Genomic DNA, 15271 nt, shown 5'->3' on the forward strand with positions numbered 1-15271 from the left:
TATTTGACAGCTACAGCAGTTCTGGGAATAATTGTTTTGGTTCTATATATGTCAGGAAATAAATATGTTAATATTTGAGAGCAGTTTACTTTTTTTTAAAACTTATTTATATTTGTTGTGTTTCTCAACTTTACCTTCTTTCATGAGGACTGTGGACATGTTAAACAGTTTTAAAACAACATTGCGTAGTAACATATTAAATACTTTATGTCCAAAACATTCTTTTTAGTTGGAGGTTAATCTATTCCAGAACCAGTTGGCTATAATGTTGCTTCTTTTGTCATTATCGTTTGCATAAAAATGGTATATTAATTTCTTAGAGTTCACTTGATCCTGATTCTTTTTTGTTAGCAGAGGTCTATAATCCTTTCCACAGCAACCACTTGTAAAAGCAGAGGATTATGACTTGAGGCAGGATATGAGCAGCAGGAACAGATCAACTTAAAAACAAAGATCCTGTTTGAGTACAAATGCTATTGTTAGCACAGAGTTGGGGTGAGTCAAGTGGCAGGATGTCTATTAGAATATAATAAATTTGTATCTACGCCACATGGCATGCTAGCCAGAAGACACATCCTTTTAGCTGTTATGTGACAGACTACATATTTTTATACCTTTACTTATAATACTTTTGCCTAGACCAATAAACCATTCCCTCTGAGAATGGCTGATATCTAAACATCTGAACGGCTTTTTTCCGTAGATTTATTTTTCTGTCTAAAAAGTTTCCACACTGTTATACTTTTCCCAAAATCTGCTAAAAGCAAGGATTTGAAATTACACTACTGCAAGGTCGTTCCGAGGTTAGCAATAGCCATTTTGGACTATTGCTATCTTATGACGTGTGTGATCCTTCAGAGAAAAGGAGGAGAGATTTTTTTCTTTGTCCCTATATTTAAAAAAAAGAGATACAATAACATTTTTTCCTTTATTAAAAAGTCTTGGTTTTAATACTGATAGTTTAACTGACCTATCTAACGCTAATGTGTGTGGCTCAATTTAAAGTATTTTTGAAGTTTAATTTTTTTTCCTAATACTTGTCCTGTTAACGTCAGTAGGAAGTAATGAAGGTAAAAAGTTACAGAAAACATTCTAGTCAAGTGTGGAAAAAACCGTACTTTTTGTAAAAATTTGAAAAATTCTTACATGGCATGGGCAAAATTAATAAATATACAAAATGCAGTGATGGAGTCAGGTAGCAGTTTCACTTGGGACAGTCTGTACAGTTATTCCAATAGCTGACACCACATACAAGGAGTAATGTGTGCTCCCCAAACTTCTGCTGACTGTATTTTTATGATGGACAACAAAATATATCCTGTTTATATATGATACAAGTTTTGTCTCAGTGTATCTTAATTTGTACGTGTGTGTATATATATATTTATTAAAAAAAAGTATTACACACCATAAAATAGTATAATTCCACATAAGCATCTGTAATGGCAAGTCAACCAAAAGCTTTGGTAGAAGAAAATGTTTGGAGGGTTCTTTAATCATTGCCACGTGTTAGCAAGAGGAGACTCAATATAACGGTTTCAGGAGGTTTGTCTGAATGCTTGCTACTGCATGGATTAGGATCCCTCTTCAGTGTCCTAAAGTTTGCAAGGTTAAAAGAAAAAACATAGTCTTAAAGTTATATTTCTAACTCCTATCTGAAAAGCAGATTTTATTGCACTTGATATTTGGAGGTTTTCAGATCATCCTGCTGATGGCACTTGGGCTGCAACTATATTATCAATGAATAAGAAAACAGAAGCCATGGCATTTCAACAGTATGAATTCTTCAGACTGTATTATTTTGTTAGCCTGAGGCAAGAGACTGTGCTCTTAGTACTCATCTGTGCAGAATGAGTAATCTGAGACAAATGTGTAACCACACCGTGTGTGCAATATGTCCAGATACTATGGACTAGCTGGTCTTGCTGTGCACCACAGGCAGCCAAGTATCTCTCATGGACAATAGACATATGTTGAAAAATGATAATTTTATTATACTGTCTGGGATTTCACCACACATATCTGATTCTAAAAGCATTATAACAATGACGGTGTAACTGTGGGTCTGTTTATCCCATTAGAGTCAGAATTTTATACTGTAAGGAGTTGGTTTTACCAGCAGGATTTTCCGTTACCTAACCAGAATTCTGTATTTTTGCATGATTTCTATGCATGGGAGCAACTGAAAATACGTATTCCCAGGGCGATCTATTTCGGTGTTTTAACATGGCTTGCGTTAGCGTGTGTGATAGTTTGAATTTTCTTTCTTCGCCAAAGCTGCTTAAACAATACAATGACAGATTTCTGCTTTTATTCTTCATTAATGTCATTCTTCATCCTCTCTGCCCCACATCAGGGAGGAATTGTTGTGAGTTTGCTATTTTAATGAAGAGAAATGAGGCATCTATCAACTAGGATTTATACTGGAGAGCACATCAATTCAGTTGCCTTGAGCTTGCTGAGTTTGCATATCCACGGCCAAGCAGCGCTCTCAATTACTCCCGTGCAACCCCATTAACTTCAGGAGGTTGCGCAGTTCAAAAGTGGCTTCGCAGAATGCGGGGCGGTATTAGGGGGGAAAAAGGCTATCTGTTAGAGAAGTCAAGCTTCAAAATGCTATTTTTTGGTTATCTAAAAGGAGATGTGCATGCAGCCCTAATTACACTTTTGAAAGGTTAGGGTAGTCATCATATAGTAATTTCATTGAGTATTTCTTTGTAGATGTGCCTAACAGAACAGACCGCCTCCCAAAAATCACTGCAGTGAGGGGGAAAACACTTCCAGCCTGGAAACATATTGTAAATCATATGTCTTTAGTAGAGTGTATCCTGTAATTACTCTTAACCGTAGGTTGTTTCTTCCTCTTTCTCTCTCCAGGAGCTATGCCGTCAGCGCATGGCAGTGAAAACATCTGATCGCCCGGAGCCCCTGCATGCTTCTCGAATAAATAGCGTTTCTTCACAATTTAGCGATGGGCCCATTCCCAGCCCCTCGGCCCGGAGCAGCACATCGTCCTGGTGCGAGGAGCCGGTTCAGTCCAACATGGACATCTCCACCGGTCACATGATCTTGGTAAGGCATTTTTGTCTCCGTGGCATGAGAAATTCCGTCAGAATTTAAGGTACCTGCTCTGCTTTTGGAAAGAGATAACTTTTAAAGAAAGGGAAGCTGTCTTTTCACAGGTAGAAAATATTCCTCAGCTTTGTTGGTAATCTTAGCTTTGTATAATTAAAACTAAAGGGGGTTTTATTTCCATTTCTGTTTTATTATATCGGGTTTTTTCCTCTCTGGGGAACATTCTTTTAGCTTGGAGATACGAATCGTTTGTGTGCTTGCTTTAAAAAAGATAAGCCTTGTGTTGTCCTTTTGTCCTATTAATTTATGTTTACCGCAGCTTGGACAACTGAAGAAAACTGCTAAATTTCTGATTGGCTTGCTGCTTTTTCTCATGTATCTTCAGTGTGTGGAGGTATCTGAGCTGAGAAGGCAACAGAATATTAGTGATGTGGAGCAATTTGTTTTCCATTACCCTTAGAAAAGAAAAGGGATCTGAATTTTGAGCCTTGCCTGAATTTTGTTGTCCTTGGCTGAATTTCTTCCAAGCTGGATGTCTTCTATGTTTGAAATGATCCAAATATATTTTATTGATGGAGTCTGCATTGGAAAACTTGGGTTACTTCCAAACATGACTTGTGACCAGTATCAGTGTAGAAGATGGACACATGAAGATCTGTGTGTATGGAAGAGTCAGGGTCCAGTGGTTGGGACTGGCTGCAGCTTGTTTCTGTCTCTCTCTGTTAGCATCCTGCTGGGAGAGCTGTAGAGTGATCCCCCATTTTTTGTGCCTTATTTTCCTCCTCCTTCAAATATTTGCCGTCTTTGTAGAGTGCATTGAAATTAGCTAAGAAGAAGTTAGGTGATGGTGAAGATGATGAGTCAGGCGTTATTTTGATTTCTATATTTGATTTCTGCTATTTATTGCTATGGTTGATCTAAAGTAAGCACCCTTTCCAGTTGGTAGTGTTGCCGTGCTTTTGGAAACTTCCCTGTTGATCTATTTTACTCACCGCTGAGAAGACTCACCAGCGGGGTCTGTCAGAAGAAAACCTCTCTACCATGCCGTACTTTTGGGTCATAATTTTTCAACTTCTTTGTCTCTTTTTCTGGACTTACATTTGAAAGTACTATCTTCTCAGGTATTTTTCAAGTTCTTATAAGCCACCTCACATAATGGAGAAAGGAATGAAGGCAGGCAAAAAACAAAGAGCTAATTTGACCTCAGCCAAGTTACTGACCTCCTTCAGCCTTGATCAGGTCAGCTATAAAACTGAGTAAAAGCAGAGCGGGATTGTAAACCAGATGCTTCATCGGAGTATGTCATCCTGAGTAAATACTTCTTCCCCTGTCCCTACCTATTCCCCCCCAAAAAGGAGTTAGTTAAGTATTATGTTAAAATCCGGTATACAAGTGCAGTTTGGAAGGGTTGCTCCCATGACAGAAGATCATTTGTTGTAGTTTTTCCTGTCCCACTTGTGCCTAACCAGAATTAAAATTCACTTGATTTCCTCTCATAATTAAGTAAAATGCTTGGTGGAAAAAAGATTGTCTTCAATTGCCAAACCTCAAAATAAGTACAAATTCCTGTCTTCAGGTTCTAAGGCAATTTATTTGTATGGAAATAAGAGCAAAATTTCCTATGTAGATGGAAATATGAGTTTAACATTTGCAAACAATTTCAACTACTTTAAATTGAGCAAAAATTGTTTTCGGTTGTATTATTGGGAAAAATAAAAAGTCACAAAATCAAGCTTAAAGGAGAGAAAGTTGCGTATGGGAACCACTTATTCTGGCTCTTGGAATTTCTGCAAAATTACAAGAAAGAATTGTCTTCATATGGTGATAAAAAAACTTTAAAAAATAGTCAGATTGGTCAGGATCACTGTTATGGTCTTCAGTGTCCATAATTCACTCAATCCTCTTTAACCCTGATGATGAACGCATACATGTGTTAGCTATCTATCAGCATATGTTATATCTTAGATGGTGAGGGTTCAAAGAAGGGTAAAAGAAATGTTGTAGTGTCTTAAGAGTACAAGCCACACAGAGAGAGTAAAAATAGTTAATTTGTTTAGTCTAAACTGAATAAACAAAAATCAGTGATTCAGGGGAGTTTGCCTATGTGCTTTGAAATGCAGGATGGGGAAAAGTTGTTCTTAATGGACACAGATGATACAATTAGGAAGAAAATATGGGTTAGAATCGAAAGGATGCATTTAGCCTGGGTATCAGGGCAAGCCTAATAGGAGGGCCAGGCAGGCAGTGGGATGTTTACTTAAGGGAAGTAGTTAAACCGTAAATTCAAGATGTGCTGAAGGTTAGGTTTACATGGGAAGATCAGCATCGCTCAGCTACAGCACTGAAGCAGATGATTGGGCTTGATCAGAAATGCTTGTGTTCTGTGTCACCGTGGGTCACGCTGAAGCCAGAGAGCTGACCCAATTTATGTTTTGCTCAAAAATAAATGCACATATCTGTGATACCTTATTTGCCTGAATTTCTCTCCCTCTGGAGATGCTGTGGCTTGTTGGAGTTCAGCCACAGAAGAGCCTCACCAGAGGTGAGATTTTCCCCCCTTGCCCTGCAGCTACAAGTGGAGGAAAGTGAGGGGCCACTTCACAACTTTTATATCATTCAATATAAGAAGTTTTCCAGTTCTTCCCTTTTCCTGCTGCCACAATCCTCTTATCTTTTAAATTTTGTAGATATTTTCCATGAAAAATATCTCAGAGCCTAAAAAAGCAACGAGAAATGTTAGCGAGGGGCCTGGTAATGGCAAATACCATCTGCTTTGTAGGGTAGATGCACTTACAGGTCTGTAAACGTGTTTTTCAGCTCCACAGTGTGCAGCAAAGTAGCAGTTAGCTGAGCTAGGGCTCCTCAGTCTTTATTGTTCGTAGGTGCCAGAACCTCCCCAGAGAAAATTAAACAATGGATTACTGTATAAAGTGGCAGCAGGAAATATTTTATTTTGATTTATAAGCAGAATAAATCTTTAATGAAAGTAGCTTAGCAGAAATGTGTCTGCGGCTGCTGATTGACTCCATGTAATCTTGCTCAGAGGTAGCGTTGGTCAGAAGCATTTCTGTAAAGCTGTTTAATTTGCTGGAAAATGCTAGCAAGTCGTACCTGAAGTGATATCCAAGCCACCTCAGCTTTGGGTTTATTGGAGCTTGTGGTTGGCCACAGGTACTGTTTTCCTGGAGGACTTGCTACTTGTGGTTAGCCCATCGTTTATAGTAGTCGAGGTCTGGAGAAAGCAGGAATCTTCCAAACCCATGTGGCTGTGGGACGGTCTCCTCACTTAGACTGAAACCAGTCTTTCAAAGAGAAAAATGCTGCATTTCTGCCACTTTCCTCTACAGCAAAGACAATGTCTCCGCACGGCTGACAGTAGCATGAGGTAGTTTGTACTGTTGGCAGGAGGAAGCCAGGAGGACTCAGGAGGCCCAGAAGGACAGCGATAACAACATTCAGAGCTTTTTTTTTTTCCTTTTCACTTTCTTTTTCCTCACATTTATAGCAGGAGGATGGCCCATATGGCACTTTTTGATTCTGTCTTTCTAAAAGATCCAAGCACTTTGGAAAGTGTAATTAGAGAGGCATGTTTTATGCAGTCGCGTTTGTGGCACTGACTGGCTGGTTTTAGCATGAGCAACAACATAGTGCCCTCATTTCGGTAACCGTTGGTTTTACAGCAAAACAATTGGGTTTTGGAAGGTCACAGCAAGGAAAAGAGTAGGAACTCAGAAATAGATTTTCATCCACTTTATTCACATATGTGCATCTGTATTTCAAGTGCCGAGAAGTCCTAATAAAGTGCAACGCTTCCCTTTGCAGTCCGGCAAGAGAACCAGGGGTGTTTGAAGGTGTCCAGGAGAGATTTAGTCTCCCTGACTTGGGCTCCTAACTTACACCTACATTTTAGGCACTTAATGAAGTCCTGTCATTGACTTGAGTCCATAAACTTCCCTCCTAGTTGGTGAAGTGAGTGGGTGGCTGGGAAGGTCTCCAGAGGATCAGGCAGAGAGATGGTATCTCTTGGGAGGCCTCCTGTTGTGCCTGCACCATCCCATTGATGTCTGCAGCTTAGATGGAGGAGTCTCTTTTGTTCGTGCTGAAGCACAAGTTTAGCACGTAAGTTAGGTAGATTGGACCCCACATCTGCTTGGTATCTTGCCACACTTGTTTGGTTAAAATAATGATAATCTTTTATGAGTTTTTAAATGAAGAACAGTACTGCAAGAAGGGAGCGTATGCTTTTGATGATAACATTTTGAGGTTGTTATCTGAATACCGTATATGAGAGGGAATTTGCAGAAGCAGAAGTGATTTTCTGTGTTTTGGGGTTTTTTTCCTTGTAAAGACAGACGTGCAATATTTGGAGCATTATACATAAATTAGAATTTCAGAAAGTGTGAATCTCCAAAATGTCCTCTTCAGTACTTGTTTAAGCTGGTAGTCTGAAGATTCTTTTCCCTGAGGGTATGAAGCTGGTGTATTGGGAAATAATAATCGCCTGTGATAGTTTGCACATACCATACTTTTCAGAAGAAAGTTTCATAACTGGGCTGAACAAGGCAGTGGGAGCAAATGAACTAGAGACTGAATTCTAGGGCTTCACATGTAGGAGGTGTAAGTCCACTTGATCCCCTTTTTTTTGGCAACTTGCCTGCAAAACTGAAAGGACTTTCCTCATAGAGAAGAGAAGGATAGCCTCATATGAAAACTTCGTGTTAAAAGAAGGTTCTGGGACAGTTTGTGTCCCAGAGGGTGAGCACCTGTGAGCACCTCCTGGGACACAACCTGAACTAGGGGCACGTGGGTCAGAGACCTGCTGCTGGGAAATCTGTCAAACCCAAGATGTTGAATTTTGCATCCAATTTAGTTCTGATGCTGAATCAGTGGCAGGGTTGCTGTGGGACTGAGAAGGGTGACAAGCAGGGAATAGTTTCCAAGGTTGAACCTGGTTTTTTTGATAACATTGGTATCCTGTAGTCTCTGCATAGTAACTTTTTGATGGTTTCTAAGCAATTTTCCCTCACTCTCATTTCTTAAAATAAATTCTGTTTGAAATGAACTCTATGGGGTAGCTAGCTGCTATAGATTTTCTTTTAATTGAATGTGGAAGAGTGGGGGATTGTGTGATAGAAGACACTTTCCAACAAGCAAAGATATTTGTTAAATCCTGCACCACATTTCGCTGAAATATCTCGATTTTATTCCTAAAAGCTGCAATAAAAGCATGAGCAAAAGGCATCTAAACACACTTTTCTAAATAGAGAAACTCCAACATGTGAGGACCGATAGCACTGTGCTAGATGCAGGTGTATTTTCCACCTTGAGCTTAATCTATATACACACAAAACATTTCCTGAGCGAAGGAGCATGATGCACAGTATGAGTGCAGTGCACTGCCCAGGGACACATGCCGCAGAGTTGATTAATGCTAGCAGGGACGAAGGTGAGGACTGCAGATATGGAAAACAAGGTCTTTGTCACAATTATAGTGTGTTTGATTATTTAGTGGGTTTAAATTTTTTTTTTTCTTTTTCCACCATTTCCTTCTACCACCATTAATTTCTCTTTACTCTTTATGACTTTCAAGAATAGAAATACTCTGTTTAAAAAAAAAGTTTACAGCTGAGAAAATGAAGAAAAAAATCCTCCCTCACAGGGGAAGGGAAACAAATCAGTGGCAAAGTTTAGCTAAAAGCATAAACTCCTTAAACATGTGCTAAGTGGATCTAAATCCCAACTTACCTTTCAACTGTGCCAATTTAAATAGTTGGAGGAGTCTCATGAAATGTAAGTCCCAAGAAGGCTTTGGCCCTAAAGGCCATTTCATCACGAACAGTCAGACAAGAGGAGTTACAAGGGAAAAGGTTGTTGTGTATTGCATTACTCAGTGACAAGATAGCCAATATTCCAAAAAGACATAAATACTATGAATGGGAAAATCTTTACCCCTCTCTCCCTGAGTTGTCATGCTTTTAGGGATGAGTAGAACTGGTTGCCTCCTGAAAGATCTTCTGCTGATGAAATGGTGTTTATCCCTTCATTTTAGTTTTTTTCCCCTTCCTAAATGTTTAAGTTATTTTTAAAACATTTGCCTCTGTTTGTTTAAAGCCAGGACTTGAGATACAGCAACAAAGAAAAGCTTTGCATATGAAAACAGCTCTACTAATAGAGCCATAAATCTAATAAATGGATGTATGTACTACATAGATTTCATCAATAAAACTCAGAAAAAATATTCATGAACAGGTTACCCTTTGATTCTTCCATTTTTATTTGTTTCATGTTCAGTTGCCTCCCTTTTTCTATATTAATCTTGTTGAATGGGCCTTAGGAAATAACGACAATTACAGAGTCGGTATTAAATCAAGTAAAACATTCCTCTTGAACATAGTATGAAATTAATTTCAAAATCTTTTTTTTTTCTTAAATTCTTCCCTGTCAGTTGTTTTCCCCAAATGTATTCATGATTAGAAGTAACTTGCCAAATTTCTGTGGCTACACCTCGGTGTGTTGTTTGAATGTGAGGTGTTTATTCCAGCTTTGTTTAAGCTGCTTTGGTTGAACACTTTTAGCCACCTTATATCATTCCCTAAGGCTTTTAGTAGAAAGATGACGAAAACATTTCTATTAATATTCTAGAGTACTAATTTTAAAGTGTAACATTGGGAGAAATATTTGACACAAACTTGGTGGCTCTCTGAACTTATTTTCCATTTCTAGAGAACGTCCAGGTAATGTCAAGGCAAGATAAGTACCAGTTGTAGCAAGTAGCAAGAGATGCTAGGAGGTCATTTAATGAAAAAGATCTGGGTTTTGATACTTCAGATTGAAGACAAGGGATGTTACTGGGTCCTCAGCTGCTTCTGAGAGTCTCATTAGTGGCATAAACCAGAGATGAACTCTTGTCTAGGAGGCTACCAGTCTGGTCTTTTGGCTCCAAATGCATCCTAAGTAATGAAGTGCTCTTCTCTGTGTTTGTCCTATTGTGTGTGCTCACATTGTACATTAAGGTGTTGATAATTCATTGTAGCAGATGTAGCAGTTAATCATATTTTGGATCTAACAGGTGGAAGTGCCTATTTAGAAGGAGAAGAGCACTAGAAAGAGGGTGGTTCAGAAGGACTTCTCAGGCAAGAGGCCAAGATAATACATGTTATAACATCGCTGAGCTGGAGGCAAAGTTCAGACATGGGAAGGAGGTGAGCTTTGACTCACTGTGGGATAAAGAAATGGCTCATGCATGTTGCAAGACGTGATGCACCACTAAGATCAAATGATGTGTGGTAAATGGGACTACAACTTCAGAGCTGAAAATACGTAACAGTCCAGGATGAAACTGCGGCTTGCTTCATAGTGCTTACAAAGAAGGGACATCATACTGGCACTGTGTTTTTGCACTGTTATACCCGTTGCAGTTTAAGGTACTCAGGAGAACCGCAGTGGTATTTTAGAGAGCTCCTTCTCTTCATGTGGGCTATGCCAGCAGAATTTATTGGAAGTGCTCTGGTTAAGATGCTACTGGCAATGAAGGGAGCTTAATCTTTCCATTGATGGACCAAAGTTCATTTATTCTCATCTTCAGGGCAAGGTAAAAAAATTCATACTTTGCTTTCTGCAACTCTTTCTGGGATTAGGCCTTAACTTGGCAGTGTTTTGTGAGTATGGTATCAGAATTTGGGTGGTATTTGGAAAATTTAATCTGTAGGACACAGAAAAAATGGTCAAATTTTACATATGTACCCACAATGCAGCTGTGGAAATATTTTTAAATAAGGAGATAAACATTAAAATAATCTGTGGATGTCACTTGTGGATGACATATAGTATTTGCTGTTCCATGAAGGAGGACTATGTTACTTTTTGGTCAAAACCAGGTAAAGTTAAAGTCTACTACCCTCAAATATTCCAACTCCCCCTCCCCCCAGCATGTCTTTATAAAATATATACTTTTGCTATGAATTTCTGCCTTTTATATAACTCTTCCTTTGTTTCAGATTAGGGTAATATCTTTTTGCTTTTTCTAGCTGGTAGCTCTCGTTCAGTGCTGTCATGTCTCCCTCATCCTCTTGTCCTAAACTCGTGTGCTAATGCTGCTTTAGGTTGCCCAGCTGTCCAGGGAAACCCTATTCATAGCTAGGGAGAATTACAAGTTGCCTCTTGTTTCTGGCTGCTTGCTGTACCATCGAATTGAACCAAGAATAGAAGGGAGGGGTGACAAACTGCTCACAAGCATCAACTCCTTCAAGCATGACCTGTTATTGCGCTGGGAATTATTCTCTGCCCTTTTCTTTTTGGAATGACTGGGAGGGCTGGCGTCCAGGTCCTAAAATGTTTCTGTCCTCAGTCTGGTTAGTAGTAAATCCATTAATGTCTGTTGAAGATGGTTGGTTTCTGGATATGATGTGTCTTTATAAAATATTTCTCTGACTATGTATCACAACTGCATTATTTTTAAAATGAATTATGTGAAGGTTTGCCTCCTTCTGACCGGGCTGTTTGTACTATCTAAAATATTCCAATGAACATCCAGTAACCCTAGTGCACTAAGCTCTAGTAGCTGTCAGTGTAGTGAATTGAAGCACGTTTCTGTATTTCTTTCATTAAATATGTGCACACACAACACATTTCTTTAAAGAAAATAAACAAAAAATGACAATGTCTCCTTATTGGATGCATTGTATTTATACTCTGAGCATTGAAGAGAGTCTGGTAATTATGAAGTTGTTTAAGCATTTTTGTTTTAAAATTAAAAAGGTACTAAACTTGAGAAAACAAAGACAGTCAGTTATTTAATACTGACTAGTTCTTACATTCTTTTTGTATTTAATGTAAGTGGACTTTAGCTGGTTGCAAATAAAAATACTAAAGGACTAGCAATGCACACCATGATTTGTGTTCTTGCTGTCATCCAAATTCACAGAAAGAAGGAAACATATTAAAGAAATTTGATAAGACCAGGTGGTCTGAGTGAATAATTTCCCTTTCATTAACATATTCCCCTTATTAACTCTGTAATTAATTGTACATAGCTAAGGAAAGCTATGGAAATTGCATTTTGAGATGTATCAAAGCTGACTTTATGCTTCAGACTTCCATGCAATTTACTATTAATGAAGCAAGAGATGGAGGCCCCAAATCTATAATTATTACTTACTATTTGAATGACAAGCAAAGAATTTTATCAGCACAGTTTCAAATGAAAGGGGATTAGCAGCTAATGTTGAAATTGTTAATCTTTCTTATTAAAATAATTTTGACGAGAGTGTTTAGCCTGAAAGAGGTTTCTGGAACATCATTTACCATTAAAACAGCTATTTTCTGAAGCTCAGTATGAATTTGTCTAAGTTTGACAGCAGGGTGCAAATATTTTTTAAATGAATGAATATTTTATGGGAGCTAAGGCTGTTCATGTGTGAGCTGATGCCGAGCTGCTTGCTGTGTGCATATCTCCTGGAATGTGCAGCAGGATGGTAGTTCAATATCCATCTTACCAAAGTGAAGATGTCTACTGAGATAACAACGGAAAAAAGATACAGCAGAAAAATCTGAGAACTGAAATTGCACCCAAGGCTGTATCTGCACATGACTGATTAACAGGTGGGAGCCAGATCAGATTCAGGCCCTAGATCTTGGTGATATTTTTATGACACAGAAAAAGCCTATAATTACCTTTGGTAATAATGTTACTTCACGTTTAGCTAGGCCTTCTTACTCCCTTAAATGGTGGCATGTTTTTAGGTTTCATATATTTTTATTAGTGTCATGTGCCTTGAGATGAGTATTCGGTGGTGGGTGCTTTATACCTACATGTATGCTTGTGTACAAATACCATGTACAGCAACAGTATCCTCATGTAAGTATAGATAAATGTTTGTGAGCAGAGATATAATATACATGTCTTTTAACTGTTAACGAAAAACTACTTGGCATTTTAAATTTTAAAACTTTTCCTTGCAAAATTTGCAATTTTCATCTCTTACAGAAGTGTACAAATGAAGCTGACAAGGCTGTTTTCGCTCCTCAGCATGAGGAAATTGCAAATATATAGTGACATAAATGGTGAAAAGCAAAGTAGTGATAATTTACAAAATTTAATTTGCAGTGGTCTCAGCCACATAAGTACTGGAGGAGATGTATGTAATAAGAACACTATTAATTTGCCTGTGTCCCATTATAGAAAAAAGCTAACGTAAGAGATGTCACATGTCTTTGCCAGTGACAAATCTTACCAGCAGAATAGATAGAGATCATTTAAATGCTTTAATTAAGACATCATTTGCTTGAGTAGATGGACTTTATATAAAGATACCATCAACACAACAAACCCCCATGTACCTGCTCTACCATGAGATTATTCCAAGCATTACCTGCGTGTGGACCATGTTGGAACTTTACTGGGTTCACTCAGAAAATTACAGGTTACAGAACTAACCTTATATCTGTAGTCCTACAAATGTTCTTTGCAACGCTCTTGCAGACAGTGTGGTATTGTAGCAGAAAGTGCCATAGGCTGTGTGTTCCCTTCATTCATCAGACAGGATCAAAGGTTTTTTAGCTTCAATGTAGCAGTTGTTAAATAGCATGCAGTAATAATACCTGAAGAAGCACTTTCATTATAAAATCATGTTTTGTATGTATTATAGAATCACAGAATGGTTTGGGTTGGAAGGGACCGTAAAGATCATCTAGTTCCAACCCCCCTGCCATGGGCAGGGACACCTTCCACTAGACCAGGTTGCTCAAAGCCCCATCCAACCTGGCCTTGAACACTGCCAGGGATGGGGCATCCACAACCGCTCTGGGCAACCTCTTCCAGTGCCTCACCACCCTCACAGTGAAGAACTTCTTCCTTACATCTAATCTAAATCTACCCTCTTTCAGTTTACAGCCATTACCCCTTGTCCTATCACTACATGCCCTTGTAAAAAGTCCCTCTCTGGCTTTCCTGTAGGCCCCCTTTAGGTACTGGAAGGGTGCCATAAGGTCTCCCCGGAGCCTTCTCTTCTCCAGGCTGAACAACCCCAACTCTCTCAGCCTTTCTTCATAGGAGAGGTGCTCCAGCCTTCTGATCATCTTCATGGCCCCCCTCTGGGCTCAGTCCAACAGGTCCATGTCCTTCTTATGTTGAGGGCCCCAGAGCTGAATGCAGTATAATTATGTGTTAGGTCAAAGACATCAAGGGTTCTTAATCTGTAAGAATCATAACAAACCATGTAGACCACAACAGTAAGAGACAGTCACCATGCCAGCGTGGTAGGCTGGTGTAGTTAAGAGGTGGAATTTGTCAAGGATGAAGCTAAGGCAGAATCCAACCCCAAAGCGTTTCTAAATGGAGATATCTACTGCTTTAGTAGGAAGTCACCCAGAAGAGTTGGTTTGATTAACCACAGCAACCACACAGAAGCAGCAACATAAAATCCCCAGGACGGTGCTGGCTTACGGCAAGAGGGATGTCCTGCTACCGCTCGGGTGAGCATGTGTGATACCTGCCTGAGAAAAGTGCTTTCTTCTTTCCTCATTGCCTCCTTTCACCTATTGGTGTCTTTACATTAGACCAGTTTGCCTGAAAGCATTAGAATAGTGTCTAATTACTATTGATGTAGTGAATGCACTAATGGTGCCTAATACGCTGTTCTTCTGGAAGTCCAGAAATTACTTCTGTGTCACTTAAAGTTCTGCTGGAGTCAAGAAAACTCTGCAGCATCTGAGGGTATGCACCAGCCTTTGATTTACCATATATGTATCCTCACAACTGAATTTTGAGAAACTTTGTCCTTCAGGTAGGATTCTGGGGCCTGATACAAGAAATTTTGATTAAAGTCACCGGGAGCCTTTCAACTCACTTCAGTAACCAAAATAATAATAAGCCAACTCTTACATAGCACTTTTGATCAGTATGTTCAAAGCTCTTTTTAAAGGTCAATATCATTATCCTGTCTTTTTAGTCCAGGAAGCTCAGGCAAAGACAAGGAACTGTCTTGACCAAGACTAACCTTAAGGTCAGAAGCAGAGCCAGGAGTAGACCTCCATTCTCTGGTGTCCTAGTGCTCTGCTCTCAGAACTAATCATATTGGCTTTAATAGAAAACGGATCATATCGAAGGGTAATATTTTTGCCCTTTTTTGTCCCTCATTAGTCTTTTTTAAGACATGAAAGTACGACATGAAAGTGTAAAGGAGTTCTGCACCTGGGT

General features: G+C 39.1%; 1 protein-coding gene across 2 annotated transcripts in view; it reads left to right on the forward strand.

Moving 5' to 3' along the window:
- Positions 1–15271, forward strand: part of PTPRN2 (protein tyrosine phosphatase receptor type N2) — a 672845-nt gene that overhangs the window by 582255 nt on the left and 75319 nt on the right. For both annotated transcript variants that reach the window (XM_052806687.1, XM_052806693.1), the window contains one exon: positions 2878–3072. In XM_052806687.1, the coding sequence (XP_052662647.1) occupies positions 2878–3072 (195 nt within the window). The remainder of the gene's footprint in view (positions 1–2877; positions 3073–15271) is intronic.

Source organism: Harpia harpyja, chromosome 1 (assembly GCF_026419915.1).
Source record: "Harpia harpyja isolate bHarHar1 chromosome 1, bHarHar1 primary haplotype, whole genome shotgun sequence".
Taxonomy (NCBI): domain Eukaryota; kingdom Metazoa; phylum Chordata; class Aves; order Accipitriformes; family Accipitridae; genus Harpia; species Harpia harpyja.